Raw genomic sequence first — 22,160 nt, 5'->3', positions numbered from 1 at the left:
CTGTGAGGTGGCTAATCGTCCACCAAAGTATAAGAAGGATAAGTGACTTCTCTGATTTTTCTGGCTGAATGTATGTCAAAATATGACCAAGTTTTAATTGTTGGGGATGTTATTATTCATGTCTGTTGCACTGAGAAACCTTTGGTGAAGGACTTTTTACATTTAATGGACTCTTTTAAGTCTTTAAGTGGTCCATACTCATTAAGGCGGGCATACATTGGATCTTGTCTTTTCTCTCGTTGTATCGGTTCTTAATCTGGAAATTAGTGATGCAGTGTTTTCAGACCATATGCCCGTTTTATTTGATTTTGTTCCTCTCTGTCAATTTGTTAAACCGTACGCTCCTGCTCGTCACTCCTGTACTCTTAAATCTTCCACTGCCGTTCAGTTCTCCTCTGTTTTATTTATGATGTGACCTCACAGTCCTCTGTGTCTTCCAATACTGAGGAGCTAACACTTCAGTTTAATTCTGCTCGCCAAACTTCTCTGGACTCTGTGGCTCCAACCAAAGCTCCAGCAGCTCTGAGCCGTGGTTAAATACTAATACCTGAGCCTATAGACGGGAGTGCAGGAGAGCTGAGCGGAGCTGGAAGATGGACAGGTGGCAGGTTTCTTTTGAAATTTGGAGAGAGAGTTGGTTGTGTTATCAGAAAGGTTTGAAAGCTGCAAGATCAAGTTCTTGGCCCTAACTCTCACAACCCCAGTGTACTTTTTAACATATAGACTAGTTCATGAACATTAAGTACAGAACTCAATCTGAAAGTTCCTAGAGAAACTTACGAGAAATCTCTTGACTTTTTTTGAAGAAGGTTGTAATAATAATTATAATAATACATTTTATTTATGTAGCGCCTTTCCCATGCTCAAAGCACTTCACAGAGTTTTAAGATGGAATAGCAGGGTATATAGCATTGTACAAACCAGTTTAATAAATAAAGAAGATTATGACAGTGAATTCAGAGAACAATTCTAACAGACAACATAATTGATGGTCTCACACACACACACACAGGTTACGTGAACATCTTGACATGGAGGTAAACTGAAAGAAGGGTAATAAAGTCAAGTAGAGCTAAAAGCCTTCCTGATCAAATGAGTTTTGCAGTTGTTTTTTAAAAGAATTCATGGAGTCAGCTGACCAGTTTAATTTCGTAGGTCATTCCAGAGTCGGGGCACTCGCTATACAGCTGAAGGCCCTGTAAGCACTAAGGCCCTAATTTCATCACCTTCTCATGTTCCGTCCATTTTAATACCCTGTTTGGCTGTGTTTGACCACTTGAGCGGTCACTTTACTTTTTAAAAGCAGCTGGTTTCCAATATGAAGCCATTTGGCTCCCCACCCTTGATGTTGTCCCTCCTCGACTTCTTAAGGAGGTCTTTTCTACCTTTGGGTCCTTCTATTCTTACTATTTCACTGCACAACAAAGCTTTTGCTTCTTGAACCCTGTTGGTTTTTTCTTACAGATTTTTGGGTGCTGATCGCGAATATCACATCAAAACGTACCCATCACGTACCGTTTCAGTTTTGTCATGATTTTTCTTATATTTGTTTCCAAACATTTTTCGCTCCCGTAAGTGACTTATCAACAACAGTTTGTGCAGCCTGGTCATGTCATCAGGCCAGGCTGTAAGCTGTTCTGTGGAAGTTGACATCCTGGGCTGGTCTCAACGAGCTTGACGCTGTCTCCACATGCTATAAAGGTGGCTTGCATACAGCGAACCTGGTCATTTGGTTCATATAGATAGTCAGTGTGTGTGGATGGTATCAGTATAGTAAAGTATAGTATCTGTAGCAATATAACAGTAAGTAAGCTTGATGCTATAGTCGTTTTGGTGTCTCGTCAATGTTGTAACAGCCGCGATACATTCTTCTCTATCTGTGGTAATTATACACTTGCTACTCAGAGACGTTGGATGACTGCTCTTATGAAGAAAGCTTATCATCTGTATTTTGGCTGCAAAATTGGTGACCAAGACAAGGAATGGGCGCTTCACATTTTCTGTGTAACCTGTGCAGTCAGTCTGAGAGCCTGGCTTAGAGGCACGCAAAAGACAATACCGTTTGCTGCTCCGATAAAATGGCGAGAACAGAAAGACCATGTGACGGACTGTTACTTCTGTTTGACTAATGTGTCTGGTTTCTCTACCAAAAACAAGAAGTCAATTGAATATCCTGATCTGTCTTCAGCAATGAGACCCATGCCACATGACGTACGACAGTCTTCCAATTCCGAAACCACCACAGGATTGGACCTTAGACGAACCAGATGAAGAAACTGCAATGCAGGATACTGACAGTGACATTGAACCACATTTTGAACCGCGCTCATCAGGCGATCCAGGTCTAATAACACAGTTGAATTGAACGATTTGGTCAGAGATTTGGGTCTGTCAAAAGGAAAAGCCGAGCTGCTGGGTTAGAAACTACAGGAATGGTGTTTGCTTTCACCAAGTATGAAAATTTCTGTTGTTTCGAGGCCGACATCATGATAACACATTTTTTGCACAAGTCGACAGTCTCTGTTTCTGTTGTGACATTGAAGGATTGTTATCAGCCTTGGTTCATGATCACAACCCGGAAGAGCGGCGTCTCTTCATTGATTTGTCAGTGTTAAGCCTGAAAGCTTTTTTGCTACACAATGGCAACGTTTATCATTCAGTACCTATTGGCTATGCAGCACACATGAAAGAAACATATTAGAATAGGGAACGGTTGTTAAGCACGTCCTGTATAGCAGGTACAACTGGAATATCTGTGGAGATTCTTAATGTTTGCTGGGTCAACTCCACGCAGTGTGATAAAAGTCGGAATGTGTCGTCAGAGTCTGTTTACTATCTAAACGTGACAAAAAGCCGCTATATGGATCCTAGTAGGATTCTTGCGCGCGCTTCAATGTTTGATGACCGGTTCGATTTGGTGAAGCAAATGCCGACATACAAATGTATTCCTGGTGCTTTTATATTCAAGCGTCGCATATTCCCGATTGTAATGCCACGGTACAAAGTCTCATAGATATCCTCTTTTGTGCCGTCTCTTTTCTAGGGCTTTCTCCTAACCTAGGCAAACAGCAATAGATCGCCACACTGAGCACATTACATGTATGCTTTTCCAACTCTCTGCACATGTAGAATCCTTACATTTATACTTGATTTCACTTTAATGATAAATGTTTCATTGTACAGATAAATCTGTAATTTTGCTTAGATAATGAATGCTGTTAATAATTACACACATGGGGGTTAAACAGAGGCGGAGCGGTAGCGCTGCTCTCTCTCAGGGAGTCAGGTTGCTGGTATTCCCTGCCTGCAGTTTCCATGTTTTTCCTGCTGGGCTTCCACAGTGGGCTGCGGTTTCCTTCCAAAGAAGGAACGCAGATTTGCCGACACTAAAATGATGCCACTCTGTATGCGTCTGCTTAAATTCACCTTACGCTGATCTCACACTACCACCTGGTGGATTCCTCTAAATTTACGTAAAGTCCGTGCGCAAGTATAAACAGTAAGACACTTGCATAGCAGTAGCGGCCGCTGGAAGATGAAAGTATAAACCTGGCCTTACAAATTCTTCAGAGTGTAAACCGTTTTTTGGGACCCTCTGTATGTGACCCATTCACTATACTGTCAGCAATCAATTAAGGTATTCAGTTCTGATAGAATTGAAATGTAGCGACTTAAGTGGTAGGACGCCACAGGACTGAGGAGGGCACAACACTAAAATGTGCCATTTCATTTGCACTCCTAGCAGCAGAGAGTTGCAGTATTCTAGATGTGACAAGAGCACAGCTTGCACCAGATGTTGGGCTGCACATAGTCAGCTACGATCTCACATTAACGATATGCCTCAGAGTGAATGTTTCAACATGGTCATGGGAGGACAGGTAATCACCCATCACTAAGGGCGAATAGGCACATGGTGACAAAGAGCTAAACTGAAAAAGAGTTGGTGTGCCAATTGGTGGGGAAAAATACATATTCAAAAATTCACTTGTGGTTCTTTTCTGCTCCTTGCATTATAACCAACATGTAGCATGTTAAATCAATTACAGGTACATTTTTTTGCACCATATCACCAAGAAACCCACAGGACTGGAGTATACGGCCTAGTGATACGATCATCATCTGGGTTCAGATCAAGCCATGCCAACCTTTAAAAGCAGCCATACTGGTGCATTTGCTTAGCCAATGTGTGACATCACCAACACAAAGAGGAAAGATGCCCATTGCAGAAACAAAAAAAAGGAGCCCAGAAAAAGTAAATTAATGTCAGCTCAAAGCCGCCATGTGATACAATGAACCACACAAGGTATAGCGGGTAGCTCAGACACATCCCAGCATTTAATAGAAGACAGTCCTGTACAAGTAGACTGTTCTCTAGTCCAAAAATCCATTAAAAGCACTCCATGAATAGACTTGGCAAAGATGGGATGTGATAACCAAGAAAAGGAGACCAACTATGTTGAAGCAAAAGGGTTCATGGGTGAGTATGTAGCTAAAGTGCAGGTCACCACCCATTTAATAAAACAAAAATCGACAGCTAGAGCTTGGATACAAGACCCACAGGTTTCACTCCATTTAAAAAAAAAAAAAAAAATACACAAGACAAGATTCCAGCCATTCATGAAGATCATTTATTTAAAATTTCAGATTCACTTTCTGCCTGTTCAACCTCCTCACAGCAACTACAGCTAAAACCAGGACCACCATCAACATGGCAGCTGCAGCTCCCAACACCAGGTATCCAGTGGGAAGAGAGGCTGTGGGAGGAAGACAAAGGACATTTACTCTCCAAGCCATACAGCAAGGGATAAAGCACTCAAGCAGAACTCTGGCCTACTCCAGTAAGAGAATCAAGATAGTTACCTTCCTGCTCCAGTCTGGATGTCTGCACCTGGTCAGCCTCAAAGACCACAGGACCACTGTGAAGGAGCACATTCTTTCTGGACAAAGCAATTTGTGCAACCTGGTCTGCAGCTCTGCCAGATCCTGAAAAAAAAAAAAAAAAAAGTGGTTGGGTTTAGCTTCACAAACCCTGAGGGCCCCCCCCCCCTTATCAGGCAGTCAACCAGATTTCACAACCCAGGTCTACGAGACAAGCCATCTCCATACCACCCTGTGCAAAGCTTCAATTACTGTAGTAACAGTGACACCATGTTCTACAAAACAGACACCACATCCAAAACCAACTGCCATGGGCTACTTACTTCTTACAGGGCAGCTCTGAGTACAGGGGTCTGTGGCAGAGGGATAGCAGGCAGCAGCAACACAGTAAATGAAGATCTACAGAGAAAAGCCAAGGACATTGGGCTCCTTGTGAAATGAGATACCACACAGCATAGAAGATTCTGCCCTCACCGAGTTGTATGGATACACAAATCTCCAAACTGAAGCCCACCACAGTATTTCAAGAAAGACTACAGAAACCACAAGGCAGGATTACCCTTTGCCACAAAACCCACCTTTTCAGCCAAGGCTTGCCGAGCTACAGGGTCCACAAAAGCAAACATCTCAAACACAAATCTCTTGTAATGACTTGGGTAGGCCACTCCAGATGTGCTGTCCACTGTCACCAAGCTGGTCAAATAGTTGTCACCTGTGTATGGGCACCTGGGACAAACAGACCCCCAGTTAACACTGAACAGCCACCCTCTACACCCCACCCTTCCACAGGGTGGTCACCTACCCATTCACCAGAAGGCTCCACTGGGGCTGGCTGGAAGCAGAAGGTCCTGGGGTGACCCAGCAGTCCCCAAGAGTCAGCACAAGGTTAGGGTCAGTCCTGTTCACGATGTGCACTTCCACAGCCACAGGGTCCCTCAGAGTTTTGGTCACTGGGTAGTCCACATCGTAGGAGCCATAGGAGGAATCTGGCCATGGAGAAGGTAGAATTGCCACACCATCACTACATGATCTTCATTCTCAGTGTGACTTGGCTGACTTTGGCTTAGAACATTGATCATAGCACAATCAGTGACCCCCTACAGTACCTGTAGCAATGACCAATTCAGGTCAAAGGGTCCTTGCTCTACTACTGGAAGAGGTGGCGCCACAGTATACACCTCAGCCTCCACTTGCACATCCTGGCTTCCCGAGTAGGTGCACTGGAAGAATAACCTGAGGAGAGATACACCACATCATAGCAGGTAGAGCACATTTAGGGTTAGAGGAAGCAGGTTCAGAAGCCTTACTTGTAGACACTGTCCCTGGTGATGGAGCCGTCTGGTCCAGTCCTCACAGCGATGGCAGCAGACATAGTGTTCTGGTATGTCACATTGCCACCAGCCAGCTGAAATAGGGAGATTAGAAATGTCTTGTTGTTAACCTAGAAATGGAACCACCTGCACGGACTTCATAGTCGGCAGTAATTCTAAGGTGTGTATGGTCCAACAACTTTAGGACAAACTTCATCCCTTTACTAGGGCAGATGAACTACAGAATGGAGGACTAAATATTACATCCACCACATCTAATACGGAGATCAGATTACACAGCTCTCTAGCTTGCTATGGTTAACCTGGAGTGCTTGCTGCTACGTATCACCAAGATGGAGTCTCACCTGAACTGTGCTCCCACAGGCACTGACTGGAAACTGGTACATGACAAAGCTGGACAGGATGGTCACAGGGCTGCAGCTGGGAACTGCTGTCCACCAACTGTGGATGGACCCAAGATCCAGGGGAGGAAGGGTCACATTCTCAGACACCACCACCACAAACTGGCCATCCATGGTGCACTGCACAGTCACTGGCCAAAGCAAACACACACATGAATATCCAGTAGCAGCCACCTTTTACCCACTCACACTCCACCACCCACCATCATTGGCATAGTAGCATGGACTGGTGCTCTGCTGCTTGAATCATAGCAACAGTTGCTGGCTTCACAGTCTGCTTGAGTGATGGATGAAGACCCTCCACAAGGGAGTTTCTCTCGGTCCACAACTGCACATCTATCAGCCGGAAGCTTAAGAACTCGACGACCTTTTAAAAAAAAAAAATAAATAATAAAAAATAAAATAAATAAAACCACACATTTAAAAAAAAAAAAAGTGACACTCCATGTTCCAACCCTGAACAGAAGCATACCTGGCTTAGGGCATGTGAAGGTCTTCAGATTTGAGCGAGATCCAACAGCAATGGTCACGACGTATTGGGAGCTCTAAAGTGAGCAGAAGAGGCTCAGACCACAAATGACATACAACTTAATTTAAAACAGCAACCAACGGCTGAAGCGTCGGCGCTACTCACCTTCTCAGACGCATAACCGTACGTTGAAGAAAAGGGCACAGTTAGTGTGGTGCTGCCCGACTTTTCACGGATGATAAATCCTGGCAGATTGTTGGTCACCTTTACCAGTCCACCATTCGTCTCTAAAAGATAGTTTACCAGCTTTACTAGAATACGCAGGCGCTGACAAGTCACAGTGCCGAGGACACGCCGCACTCACTTTGAAGAAAAACGTTCTGAGAGCCGGCAAATGACAGCATCATCGTCTTGTCACCATCGCATTTTTTGGTCACGTCTCCTGACGCCGCATAAACAGACTGCACCCCCGTCAAATAAACGACAAGCCAGAAATAGCACCAACAATCTAAACGCGCCATGCTGAGAATTCGCCAAACAGAAACACCAGATGAGCAAAAGAGCGCGCGAGCGCAGGTTTAAATCATCAGCGGCGGCGGCGCGCGCAAGTGAAGTGAGAAGGCGCGGTAAGTCGGAGGCACGCCTTCTGCTCGTGCGGCTTTATTGATCAATCAGCACGTCACGGCATCGGACTGATATGTGCAGTGGATGACCGCGTGTAAGTGACCGCTCAGCAGTGCGATCTGTTAAATTAGTGATGGAAATCATTAAATATCAACTAAGAAAAAGAGGAGAAACATGTCAGCTACGGGTACGAGTATTTCTAAAGAGGGGATTTGTAAGGCTTGGGAATGACCCGTTAAGTAAGTACTGATAAATAAATTAAAAGAAAGGGGGTCTTGCTGAATGCTTTTTTTTTTTTTTTTAATACAAAACGTTTTTGAATTCTGGAGACTTAATGACTAATATTTAGATCAGCCGTATTGTTTAATTTGAAAATCCTTGCGGAAATGACATATAAAAAAAAAATTCTCCATTAAAAAAAAAATGTATTGTGCTCTTTCACTGTTTTTGTTCAACTTTTTTAACATCTATTTCCCAATTTTCTCTTTCTCTCTTCATTTTTTAGCACTTCATTTTAACCCTTTATTTCATTTCATTGTTTAGCACGGTTGTTCTAGTATTGGAGATGAGTTTCCCGACAACGGCGAATCCTAGCAATTAACGGACTCATTTACGATGCACCTCGTTAAGGTATGCAGTCGCGCACCAGTGCGTCACAGTGCTGTGAATCCAGTTATTAAAATACTTTCATTAGCTGTGGTTAATAAAGGGTTTTTTTTTTAGACTTATTTTGATTTAGATAGTGTTCAGAGCCTTTAAATTTTCACCCCTGGTGCAGTGTGGACTTCTCTTCGTTGATTCGCCCCACTTTCGTTTCTCACACACAAGGGCATCGCGATGTCATCGGAAAGTAGAACAGGGGGCTCATCGTTTCAAAAATGAAAGTTTCTTTTACTGATGCGTGTGCCTGTCCTTTCTTTTGCGTTTGTCCACGAACCTGTCCGTGTCTAAATAACCGAATACAAAAAAGCCCTTAAAAGCGGCTAAATTCAATTTCCATGTATTTTTTACCTTATGTAACTTTTCACAAGTGCATTTATTTCTACTGATGGGTTAATAACTAAAACATTTGTCAATTGACAATCAACGACTTTGCAGTGACATATAGCATGAGATGAGTCCTGGGATAAAAAAAAAAAAAAAATGTAGCCCATAATAAGATAAATAAATAAAATTACTTCAAAAAAGTCTTCAAACATTTATTGGAATGGAGGTGTAATAAACCGAGTGTAGAGTTGCTTTGAAATAAGCTTTTGTTCGTCAAATATTTTGTGTAAGAGGTTAACACTGGTCAAGATTTTTGTTTTTTTGTTGGCATCTCAAGGCAAGTGGGCAGCAGTGGTGGAAAGTAACAAGTAGAATTACTACTGTTTGTTTTTTTCTGTAATTTTATTAAGAAGATTTATCTGCAGAATCTTTTACTTTTACTCCATTACATTTTATAACACATATCTCAACCTTCCATTTAGTTACATTTCTACTTGGCGATGTATTTTTACAGTTTCATGATTAGCTACTTCTTTCTATAAGACTTCTTTTAGTGCTTCGTGTGAATCCATCGGCGAGCACAAACGAATCGATTCAGCATTGTGCTCCACGTGAGTGCTAAACCCGCTGATCCCGCCACGGCCTCATTCGTTTGTAGTTCTTCAATGGATCGCCGACATGTCTGTTGGTCGCCGCTTGATTGTGTGGTAAATTTAGTCAGTCTGTCCAAGCACGAATTCATCTAGCGAATGACAAACCACTAGATATTCGTGAAACGATATACCGTTGATGAATCACAGAGAGTTTTCCTTTCACTAATCTAATGTAGTATTCTAGTTATTCCCTCCTTCCATCTGACAACCAGTAAAACACTCAAGTGTGTCTTTGCTGTCATTCTTCTCATCTTAAGACTGGGAGAGAGGAGGAAAAACAGACAAGCTTGTGAAATGAAGGGACCGCGGTGCTGGTTTGAGCAAAATGAAAAAGGTGAATGTGGCTTAAGAATGTAAAGAAAAGTGACACCCACTATAAAACAAGACATGACTTGATTGTCTTACCCCTCACAAAACCCCGAAAGTCATCAAATTCTTATTTGCCGCTTGCCCTCCGGGGGCCGCCGTAGACATCCGAGGTCCGAGGGGCACAACATAAGCCCTTGATGTTCTTCACCTAGCCCTTGATCATTTACTTGATTTATATACAGTGGTGCCTCGGTTCATGAACGTCTCGGTACGCCTCGTACACATACAACTCGGTTTACGACCAAAATGTTTGCCAAACTTTTGCCTCTGTTCATGACCACACACTTGGTATATGAACAAGCCAGTTTCCCTTTCCGTTCGAATGGTGCCAAAGATTTCACAGCGAAAGCATGCACACATGTCTGACCGAGAACAAATCATCACGTGCGGAAATCATCAGTGCGCACAAACTGGAAGGGAAATGAAACAGAGCACAATTACTGTATTTAGTGTTGAGCCGCTTCTTGTTCATTGTTCTCAGTCAGACGTGCATGCTTTATCTGTGATCTCTTTGTGCTAAACAGTATATCGTGTACCTATGCAGTTAACCATGGCTTCTTAGCAAGTGAAGAGTGGTGAGAAGAAAGTTTTGCAGAAAATTGAAATCGAAGTAAAGAAAGAAATTATTGAAAAGTATGAGCGTGTCGTTCGTGTTACTGATCTTGACAAAGAGTACAAGTAGGCAAAACCTATGATTCCGACTATGCTAAAGCAGAAAGAATCTATTAAAGCAGCTGATGTTGCAAACGGAGTTACAGCGTTAACCAGGCAGAGCCCTCAAGTGCTGGAAGAGGTGGAAAAAATTGTTTACATTGTGCTGCTTAAAACCCTAATTTCTCAAATTGGTAAACGAGTAAACTGGTAAACAAAGACAGACTCCAAGTAATGAGGAGGGCAAACATGAAGGGTTGGGTCACAAGGACTTTGTTTTGGAATGACTGCATGAGGCTTTCACTCCCACCAGCTAAAGAGCTAAAAAAAACAGAAACCCAAGAAATCACAAGAGAGAAAACACCTGAAGGAAAACATCACTCCAGCGCGGAGCCAGACTCTCCCTCAAAACTGTAACCTCCTCTCCACCCAGGTCCTCCTCACTTCATGCCAGAACTTGACTCATGCAAGGTTAGTTTTCTTGGTGGTTTATGGTTTTTGTATTACAGATTTTTCAAATGCTCCTTTTTTTCCCCCGTGCTTAAAACTCATTAAAAAAAAGTGAATGTACAGCGATCGCCTTGCAAGGCTATAGCTCAAACTGGTGCAATGAAACAGAGAAAGAGAGAGAGAGAGAGACAAAAGGCTGGAGACAGAGAGAGAGAGAGAGAGCATGGGCTGGAGACAGAGAGAAAGAGAGACAGAGACAGAGAGAGCGCGGGCTGGAGACAGAGAGAGAGGGAGAGAGCGCGAGAGAGACAGAGAGAGAGGGAGAGAGCGCGGGCTGGAGACAGAGAGAGAGAGAGAGAGAGAGATTCTGAGCATGACCAGAGTGTTGGTGTTCACCAAGTCTGCTGCTTCAGTGTTCAGAGAGAGAGAGAGAGATGTTGGGCTGGTAAACTGAGACAGAATGACAAGCAGTTCATAATGTCAAAGGCTTTTATTGGCAAGACAGAGAGTGTAGAGAGCGAGCGTGGGCTGGAGACAGAGAGTTGTTTGAGAGAGAGAGAGACCGGCGTGGGCTGGACATCTCAAGAGAGAGAGAGCCTGGCCATGGACCCAAGATTTTGAGAGAGAGAGAGACTTAGTGGGCTGGAGAGAGAGAGAGAGAGAGAGAGACAGAGAGACAGAGAGAGCGTGGGCTGGAGACAGAGAGAGAGAGAGAGAGAGAGTGGAGAGCGAGACAGCTGAGACAGAGAGAGAGAGAGAGCGAATGTTCTGAGAATGACCCGAGTGTTGGTGTTCACCAAGTCTGCTGCTTCAGTGTTTTTAGATCTTGTCAGATGTTTCTCTGGTAAACTGAAATAGAATGACAAGCAGTTCAGAATTTCAAAGGCTTTTATTGGCAATTCCATGAAGTCCATGTTTGTAGAGTTGGCCCTTCTTTCTTTTTCAAGACCTCCCTTGTTTGGTTGTTGTTTGCCCCCCGCCAACCGAGGATTGACCATAACATCTCAATGGGGAGTTTCCTGGCCATGGACCCAAAATTTTGCTTCCCCGAGCCACTTAGTTGTCACTTTTGCCTTATGGCCCTGTGCTCCATCATGCTGGATTGTTCATTGTATGGAAAATAAAAAGTAATTTATACACATATTAGCAGAAGTAGATATAAAACTTTCAAGCATTAAATTTAGTGTGAGCTTTAACACAAATCAGGTATACCAAGCAAATAGTTAAATAAAGGTGTATGACATATCACTTTATTTAATTGAGCTCAGAATGAAACCACCAATTTTTAATAAACTCAAAAGGGAGGGAGAAGGGGGAGAACGATGAATGGAAACAACCTGAGGTCGGAGAAGGGGGAATACTGACCAGCTAGGAAATAAGGGAAGCAAGAAAAAGATAATGACTGGCACACCATGAAAAATATTGGAGGTTTCTGAGAGGGCCAGCAATGGATCAGCTGGAGTGAAGAGTCAGATTAAGCAGAGAGTGAGCTGTGTTGAGCGAGGTGAAGATGATAAGAAATGATGATATGGACTGTGACGTGTCGCCTGTTTGGGGCTCAGCTCAGTTTGGCCTAATTGGGTTTAGTCCGCATGACTGTTAATTGTAATAAAGCTGATTACTCTGTCTGTCACGTTGAAGAAGGCTCTAGGAGTCTCAAGAGGTGACAGACTCTGGAGCATCATAAACCCCGACAATTGTTGGTCACCAAACTGTTCTTGGATAGTTGGGAGAAGTTGCTCTCGGAGGCTGTTTTGGTCCCATCCTTTATTCATGGCTCAGGATTGGGGAGATGGTAAGGGGGGACCACCAGCACAGAGCTCGCTTAGGAATGAATGGCAGCAGGCAGGTGTGAGTGAGGCGAAGACTTTTGGAGGATGGACTGGTGGGCATCCAGAAGGGCAGCAAAGAAAAACATCAGAGACAGACTGATATTCTGAGATTGGACTGTTGGGGTCAAGTCATTGTCTCTTATGAATCCCCTTTCTGATTGTTTGAGAGGAAAAGGTGAGCGGCGCTACCATCAGTCCTGTGTCAGGCCAACCGTAAAGCATGCTGAGACCACTCATGTCAGCCAAGGCAGTGCAGGGCTTGTTCACAATTTGGTCTAAGAACACAGCCACTGGAAATGATGTAATTGAGGCCCAGAACCTGAAGTGATTTCATTAGGCCTGAACCAAGCAGATTGTCCCGTGTCCGGTCTGCAGAGATTAAAGAGAAAGGTTTAGTGCCCCCTGCCACCCACTGGCCTGGCGTGGAGTTACCTCTCTTTTGTTTAATTTATCTGCCTCCCATGAGCACGAGTGTGTGACACTACATAATAACCTTTTTCCATCCTCTCAAACTTAGACAGGTTTTAATGTTTGGGACACCACTGGGATTAAATCATTTAGAGATCTGAATATAGATAATGCTTTTGCATCCTACGGACAATTACACTCTAAATTTAGCTTCCCATCAACACAATTTTTTCTGATTTCTCTAAATAAAAAACTTGACATAGGAACTGATTCACGAGCGCCAATGACCGTCACAGGAGGACTAGAATAACAAACATGATGCTGCCAGCCTCTTCCGCTTGTAGTGCATCTTAAACTCTATGATCGCGGATGTGTCTATGATGGGTTACCACTTGACTTAATGACCCAGCTTGTCCAATCGAGTGATAAACCTCACGCAGTGTGCCACCGTGATGTGTGAGGTTTATTCCTTAGATTTTATTTTATTTAAAACTAGTCGTTCCCCCGCCGCTCCATCCACATTGTAGTGAAACAGGACAAACTTGAAATATCAATAAAGAAACACGTATGGCTAGCTAAGCGGAGACAAAGAACACTCCAACACATGGCGAGAGGTAGAGCGACTCGACCGGAGACTGGCGCGGGAGTGAGGAGGGCCCCGCCCACTTGCCCCTCCCCTCGGCCCGCAGCCTCTGTCTCAGAATGGTATGAATAAGTCGATCTTGGAAGTGAACTGCGATACTTACTGTGATGAGAGAAGTCGCAAAATCAACTGGAATGTGTGAAAGACCTGATCTCAATCCGTTCTCTTGTGAAAAGCGGACAGACAGACATTGGATTATATATATATATATATATATATATATATATATATATGTATAAACACAGAGAGAGAGAAAGAGAGATATAAGTAACTGAGCCGATCAATAAATAACAGCTGCAGCCATACACGCCAGCCGACAGGGACAAAGCATTACAGCCGTGTAAGCAACCAGACAAGGAAATGAGAAGAGACAAGAGGAGGCAACTCAGGTAACCTTAAAAAAAAAAAAAGTGCGGATGTACCCCCTGTTTGTTCAACATATGGCCAGGGGCCGTCACTGTAGGTACTGTTCAGAGGGTCTCAATGAATGAATCCCATGTTTGGCAGATGCACGTTCCTGTTTTGGAATCTGAGCCAAGTAAAAAGCTGCAGTCTCTATAACGAACGTATTCCCAGAGAGCGGGCGCCCTCTGGTGGATACTCATATTTACTGCCTTTAAATTTTAAACACTGTCCACTTTATTTGGACTGGAATCGGCACATGTGAAAATTCAATGCCCCACCAGCTATATTTATTGGGGCACCGACCCTAAAAGAAGAAAAAAATGAGCTTTAAATTGACGCAATGTAAAGTTTCGGATTTTTATTTTCTACTTCAATGCCTGCACTTGAGTTACTATTGACATATGTGATATCCATAATGATGGTAGTGGGAGAGGGGAAGATGAGTGAGGGGCTTTCAAGTTTCAACACCTTGGGGTTTGTCAGTAGCATAACCTCCATCAAGTCCATTGAACAAGGATGTGTACTTTAAAAGAAAGAAAACACCAGGATGTAAGGACACTTAAACAAGCAGAAATGTGCTTTAGTAAAAGTTGAAGCACACCAAATGAGTTTTCTCCTTAAGTAATATTTATTTTAACTTTTACGTTTATACTTCACTCTCAGAACGCGAACGAGCACGCATCATGGGTACCAGGCATTCATTTGACGCGTCCTCAGAAATTAACGCGAAGTGCGCACGAGTTGCAGTCCCAGCACAACGTCGTGGGGTCGCAGTGTGATAAAAGTCGGAAAGTGACGTCAGAGTCTCTGTTTACTATCTACATGTGACAGAAAGCTGCTTTCGGGATCCTCCGGGATCGCTGTGCCTTTTGCGATGTTTGACGCATGACGGATGGGGAGAAGCGAAATGCCGACATACAAATGCATTCGTGGTGATTTTATATTCAAGCGTCGCATTTACCCCATCGTAAAGACACGATACATTAAGTCCCACGTACCATCTTCTGCGCCGTCTCATTTTCCAGTATTAGGAAGTACAGCAGTTTATTTGAGCCGCAGGGGGGAAAAAAATGGTGTAAAATTGTATTTTGTAATGAAAAAGTTGAAATATCAGCTTTAATGTCGAAATGTCCACTTTAATCTCGTAGTATATCATTAAAGCAGACCGTCGTAAACGTCATTTTAAAACCGACCTTGTTAATCAATACCTGCTTCTGTGGCTTCTTGAGCTGACAGCAGCAATCACCACACAAACCACATTACATTTATATGATATTTACAATCGTTAGATTTATACTTTATCACTTTTTGATGAACTGCATTAATGTATATTATATTTTATAGATAAATTAGCTTAATTTTAATAATGAACTGTTAATACACATGTGGGGCCGCCTGGTATAGCGCTGATGACTCGCAGGAAGTCACATCGCTGGTATTCCCTGGCTCTAACTTGCATGTGTCCCTGGTGGGTTTCCACAGTGGATTCTAGGTTCCTTCTATAGACATTAAAGGCGCTTTTCCACTGCATAATACGGCACAGCACGGTTCAGTACAGCTCACCTTGGTTCGGCTCAGTTCGGCTCGGTTTGCATTTCGACTGCAGTTTAGTGCCGCTTTAGAGTGGGCGGGATTATTCACGTGTCGTTATAGTTGCGCCGCCTCTACTGCCGTGACACCGTGGAACTTTTATAACAACACGCAGACAACGACAACACTTTAGCCTCGACGACGCGCAAGGGTAAGCATCTAAAAAAAGTACATCACTAGCTAACTTTTATCACTGTTGCAAAGCATAAAATGAACTTAACTGCCAGTGTAACATTAAAATGCTGATTCTGTATATTACAGATCTTCCACATTTTGCAAAAAAGTCGCCGCAACAGACCATCTGTTTAGACATTTAACCGTGCCTCAGAGTGGTGGGATGTGATTGTTCCCGGTTTTACAAACACTCAGTGGCTGGAGAACTTTCGAATGTCTAAAGAAACATCCATCCACTTATGCAACAAACTGCGTCCAGTTATGGAGAGACGCGACACAAACTTCCGCGTGTGTGTACCTTTAAAGAAAAGAATAGCCAGTGACGCAGTAATGACGATTTTTCTCCGGCCAATCAGTGACCAGCAGAGTTTACACGTCACGTTTTGGTAATGGTTCGGCGCGCTTGGAACCTCGGCTGAGGTGGTACTAAAAAAAGGACCAGGTACCAGGTGCTGTTACCAGTGGAAACGCCCCAAAAGTGAGCTGAACTGAACCGTGTCGTGCCGTACTATGCAGTGGAAAAGCGCCATAAGATTTGGGTACACTAAAATGACGCCAGTAAAGCGCGAGTGCTTCTCTTCACTTTGCAACGTGCTGATGCCCAGTCCAAGGATGGTTTCTGCCTCGTGCCCGATACTTGCTGGAAAGAGGGCATCCCTTGATGATGGATGTAATTATTAAACGTCCGTCCGTTTCAGAGAGATTGTGGCAAGGTGTTCGATTTAGTGGGAGTTTCAGGCAATTCCCCACACAGCGAAGTCGACCGTTCTCACCTTGATGAGATCTCGCACTGCCACCTGGTGGTATCATCCTGTTTTACGAAAATACGCACATGGGTATAAAAAGGACAAAACGCTCGCAAGCGTCGCGCACAGTGTAGTAGAAACCCGGCCAAACGAGCCACAATAAAAGGAGAAATGCATTTTGTTCCTTCACCATGTGCGGATTACGCCCCATCTCAAAAATCAAAAACTAAAGAGCCAGACCAATAGACATCAACTAACATGAAACCACAGGACGTTCAGATAATCAGAGTTTGAATGTAGAGGCTGGGGAGAAGAAACCACACGAGAAGGTCCGTGTATTTTGGCATTTAACATTTTTCAGAAAAATCTCATTTAAGACATTTTTGTTAAATCATAAGGGGTGCGAGAAAGGCAAAACCATTACCTTTTGTTTTATCAGAAAAAAAAAAACGACAACGCCCTTTATGTAGCAGTAAATAAAACGTTCATTTTAATAAAAAAAGCTACATCAATGAAGCACAGTTTGCCATGCTTGTATTTTTACCTGAAAGTCGTGACTCAGTTTTCCCTGTATGGCCTCATCCCGAAAAAAAAAAAACACCCACACCAACCTCTACTGATGCCAGTGTAACTTCAGGGCCGATCGATCGATGGATGTGTTGTGAGGAGGACTGTTCGCACGTGTCGCTAAAAAATCGCCCAAAAGTACTTCCGGTTTCAAACAGACGCATTTTCATCATCTAAACCATTACACTTTCAATTGAATCGCAAATAAATCCATAAATGTCTAATTTTAAGGCCGACTGCTATTTGTTACCATAGAATTAACAAAATCCGATTTTATTAATTTAAAATCTTTATTCCTCATTTTCACTAAAAATTCAAATGCCAAAAAGTAGACGGACTACTACTACAATTCTTTCCCAAAAGCTTAAGCCGTGTGAAATGAGGCTGAAACCCTTCGTCATGCAAATCAAGATGCACTGCGCACAGACACTATACCCCACCCCCAACCCCCTCCCCCCCCATTGACGAGCTGCTCCCACCCCAGAAGTACCAGCCTTGGGGCTCCACTACTAACAGTATTTATCCTTTTAAAAGGCTAAAGTACAGAAGGGGGGGTTGAGGCAACTCCCTCCTAAAAAACCACCCACACCTGCCCCTTATTTGGCGCTGCTCTAGTTTGGCCAAAAACCAGACAAATCAAGTCGGCAACCATAATTTTATTAAGACTTCAAATTTGCTCTTTGCCAGCTGAAACTCCTCACAAAAGGAAATTTACTCTCCAATCAGCATTAAACAAAAAGCCATGTCCTGGGATTCAAAGTGATTTCCTTCATCCTACAGGTTAGAGGTTTGCACCTGGTAAGCCTCCAAAACAGGACCACAGTTAAGGAGCACATTCCTCCTGGATGAAGCAATTTGTGCCAACTTGTCTGCAAATCTGCCGGACCCAGTAGGAGGGAGAGAGAAAAAAAGGGAAGCCATTACAAAATGGCCAATAAGACCCTGCATTAGAAAGGGAAGCCCAGCACCCACCACTTAATACACCAAGCTACCCACAAATCAATTTTTGTAAACTAAACCATTCTGCATTCCAAATACGGATTATATATTCAAATATATCCACAAGAGTACCTAATGACTAGTTAACTCACTTTGCATCAGGCCCCTGTACTCATAGCTGCCCTGTGAGGAGGGATAGCAGGCAGCAGCAACACAGTAGATGAAGATCTGCAGAAAGTAAAGGAAGCAACAACAGAAACCCAAACAGCAGACAAACTTACACTGTAGTGGCCTAAGCGATGGCATTTCAAAAAGGACAATATAAAACCACAGAACAGCACAAGACACAGGATTCACCTTCATCACAACCCATCTTTTAGGCCAAGGCGTGCTGAGCTACAGGATCCACAAAAGCAAACATCTCAAACACAAATCTCTTGTAATGACTTGGGTAGGCCACTCCAGATGTGCTGTCCACTCACCAAGCTTGTCAAATAGCCGTCCCATGTATGGGCATCTAGGAAAAGCAGACCCCAGTTAGCACGGAACAGCCAACCTCACCTCCCCATTACAGGGGTGGGTCACCTACCCATTAACCAGAAGGCTCCACTGGGGCTGGCTGGAAGCAGAAGGTCCTGGGGTGACCCAGCAGTCTCCAAGAGTCAGCACAAGGTTAGGGTCAGTCCTGTTCACGATGTGCACTTCCACAGCCACAGGATCCCTCAGAGTTTTGGTCAATGGGTAGTCATCATCCCTCCTATGGCTCCTACTATGTGGATGCTGATGATGGAAAGGAGGGTGTGATACTGCTGTTAGGTAATGCCCCCTAACCACATAGTCTTCTTGGCTTCAAATCCACCCAGCTTTAGAACCTTCAAGCCATTCTGGTATTGATCAGCAAATCAAACTATCTGGAACCCCACCCCCTACAGTACCTGTTGCAATGACCAATTCCAGGTCAAATGGCCCTTGCTCTACTACTGGAAGAGGTGGCGCCACAGTATACACCTCAGCCTCCACTTGCACATCCTGACTTCCCGAGTAGGTGCACTGGAAGAATAACCTGAGGAGAGAAACACCACATCACAGCAGGTAGAGCACATTTAGGGTTAGAGGAAGCAGGTTCAGAAGCCTTACTTGTAGACACTGTCCCTGGTGTTGGAGCCCTCTGGACAACTCTTCACAGTGATGTCAGCAGACATGGTGTTCTGGTAAGTCACATTGCCACCAGCCACCTGAAACAGGAACAGTAAAGGCACGGTGATTTTACTAAACCATTATTAAAATGTTGTAACCAGTAGTGATTTGTAATGTCTTGCCTAGAATCATATCTTTCCCATTTTCTTCTTTGGGAAAAACTAAACACCTTTGGCTATCTGATCAACTAGGTAGGACAACAACTCTAAACATCTGAGCCAATTTTAGCCAACATTGCTATATCTCCAGATGGTGTCTAACCTGAACTGTGCTGCCACATGCACCGACTGGAAACTGGTACATGACAAAGCTGGACTGGCTGGTCACAGGTCTGCAGCTGGGAGAACTGCTGTTCACCAACTGGAGGGATCCAAGATCCAGGGGAGGAAGGCTCACCTTCTCAGACACCACTACAGACCACCACAAACTGGTCATCCAGGGTGCACTGCACAGTCACTGTGCAAAGCAAACACAGGCATGAATATCCAGTAGCAGCCACCTCTGCTCACTCTCCCCAACCACTGACCATCATTGGCATAGTAGCATGGACTGGTGCTGCTGCTCAAATCATAGTAACAGTTGCTGGCTGCTTCACAGTCTGCTTGAGTGATGGATGAAGACCCTCCACAAGGGAGCTTCTTACTGGCTGCAACTGCACATCTCAGCAACACTCACAGATCGGCGAGCTGTGATGGTCAAAAAGCACATTTAGAAGATGGGAGAGACACTCAGGGTGCCAACCCAGAAGAGAAGCATACCTGGCTTTGCTTTTGAATCTCACACAAATCTGAAAACCATCACATGCCCAAAGTTCACAACATACTAGGAACTCTAATGTGAACAGGAGAGGCTCACAAAGACAAAAAGCTTTATTTACAATGGCTGAAGTATCGGCATTACTCATCTTCTCAGACGCCTAACCTTAAGGGGAAGAAAAGGGCACCATTACAACAACTTTTATTTATATAGCACATTTTCAAACAAAAAGTAGCTCAAAAATGCTTCACATAAAGAAAAATAAGACAAGAAATTAAAATAAGACATTACTTAACATAGAAAAGAAGTAAGGTCCGATGGCCAGGGTGGACAGAAAAAACAAAAACTCCAGACGGCTGAAGAAAAATCTGCAGGGGTTTCAGGCCATGGGACCCTTAGTCCCTCTGGGCATTCTAACAAATGAAATGGTCATATAGATTTCTGGCTTTTAATCCATCCAACATCAAGTGACTCCGTGAGAACCCTAACTACAAAGAAGACTATTATCACTGTTGGAACATCACGGTGCTTTGAGTAGGTGGTGGTGGTGGCGCACCTCGTAAAAGGAAGAGAGAGAGAGAAGGGGTTAGTACAGATTTTAGAGCCACCATGGATAATTATGAGTTGGATATACAGAGTATCAGGATTTTAATAACAGTGAAGTTATGAGAAGGCCATGTTAAAATAATGTGTTTTTAGAAGTGTTTGAAAGTGCTCCACTGTACTAGCCTGGTGAATTCCTATTGGCAGGCTATTCCAGATTTTAGGTGCCTAGCAAAAGGCCGCCTGCCTCACCACTTCTTTTGTTAAATGAGTTTCTGTTTAGAATTCCAAGAGCAAACTTGAGGATCTGAGGTTATAATTTGGAATAAGGTGTCAGACATTCCGATATACGATAAGATGGAGCGAGATTAGTTTAAAATTCTGCTTATGGTTTATAAAGCCTTAAAGTCAATCCTGAATGACACAGGTAACCAGTGTAGTGACATCAAAACTGGAGAGATGTGCTCAGATTTTCTTTCTAGTTAGGATTCTAGCAGCTGCATTCTGCACTCATTGCAAACAATTTGTGTATTTTTTGGGTGATCCTGAGAGGAGTGCATTACAGTAATCTAGTCGACTGAAAACAAATGTGAATTAATTTCTCAGCATCTTTCAGTGTTAAGAGGTCTAACTTTTGCTGTGTTTAAATCGCATATTCATCAGATCACTAGGACAGCATTTTTTCACTTAAAGTGTATTTAGATTACAGTCAAGTTTCCCCTAAGCTTTTTACCTCCGTCTTGACTTTTAATCCTAATGCATCCAATTTCCAATAGATTGGCAATGGATACAATGAGGCTATTAAGTAAAATAAAGAAAACTGAAATCTTAGATACTTTGAGACTATTCATCCAATTAGAAACACAAGTCAGACATTGTGTTAGTGAATCAAGAGAATCGGGGTCATCAGGTGCTATTGATAAGTACAGTTGTGTGTCATCAGCATAGCTGTGGTAGCTCACGTTGTGCCCTGAGATAATCTGACCTAACGGAAGCATGTAGATTGAAAAGAGCAGCGGACCCTGGATAGAGCCTTGTGGAACACCATATTGGAGATCAGGCATCTTTGAGTTGTAATTCCCACAACTAAAGAATTTTCTCCCTGCCAGGTAGGATTCAAACCAATTTAAGACCCTGCCACCCACTGACTAAGGTGATTTCTAAGAATATTGTGATCAATGGTGTCAAATGTGGCACTCAGATCTAAGAGGATAAGAACAGATAAATGGCCTCTGTCTGCATTTACCCACAAATTGACTACTTTAACGAGTGCAGTTTCTGTGCTGCGATTTGTTCTAAAATCTGTCTGAAATTTATAAAGAACTAGCAAAATACCTGCGCTTTGCAGCGGAGAAGTAGTGTGTTAAATCCTTGATGACAGCCGCACTCATAACAGTCACAAAACAATTACACTGACAATAAATTTTCCTTTTGTTTAATTTGATTCTCATTATTTCTTTCAATCAGGTTTGTATTTGGAGGACGTGTTGTGTTCAAGTTACATTCCCCATTTGTCACACGTTGTAAAGATAACAGGTTTCATTCAT

General features: G+C 43.3%; 1 protein-coding gene across 1 annotated transcript; it reads right to left on the bottom strand.

Moving 5' to 3' along the window:
• Nucleotides 1-6,143: 6,143 nt before the first annotated feature.
• LOC120528305 (zona pellucida sperm-binding protein 4-like) lies at nucleotides 6,144-19,871 on the bottom strand. Its single transcript, XM_039752456.1, has 3 exons — nucleotides 19,841-19,871; nucleotides 6,554-6,741; nucleotides 6,144-6,283 (listed from the first exon to the last, which is right to left on the bottom strand). Exons 2-3 carry the CDS (start codon nucleotides 6,722-6,724, stop codon nucleotides 6,182-6,184), a joined length of 273 nt encoding a protein of 90 aa, XP_039608390.1. The 5' UTR covers nucleotides 6,725-6,741; nucleotides 19,841-19,871; the 3' UTR covers nucleotides 6,144-6,181.
• Between the last annotated feature and the right edge of the window lie 2,289 nt (nucleotides 19,872-22,160).

This window comes from Polypterus senegalus, chromosome 4, assembly GCF_016835505.1.
Source record: "Polypterus senegalus isolate Bchr_013 chromosome 4, ASM1683550v1, whole genome shotgun sequence".
Taxonomy (NCBI): domain Eukaryota; kingdom Metazoa; phylum Chordata; class Cladistia; order Polypteriformes; family Polypteridae; genus Polypterus; species Polypterus senegalus.
The sequence above is the reverse complement of the archived record's forward strand: the minus strand, read 5'-3'. Positions and strand labels throughout refer to the sequence as shown.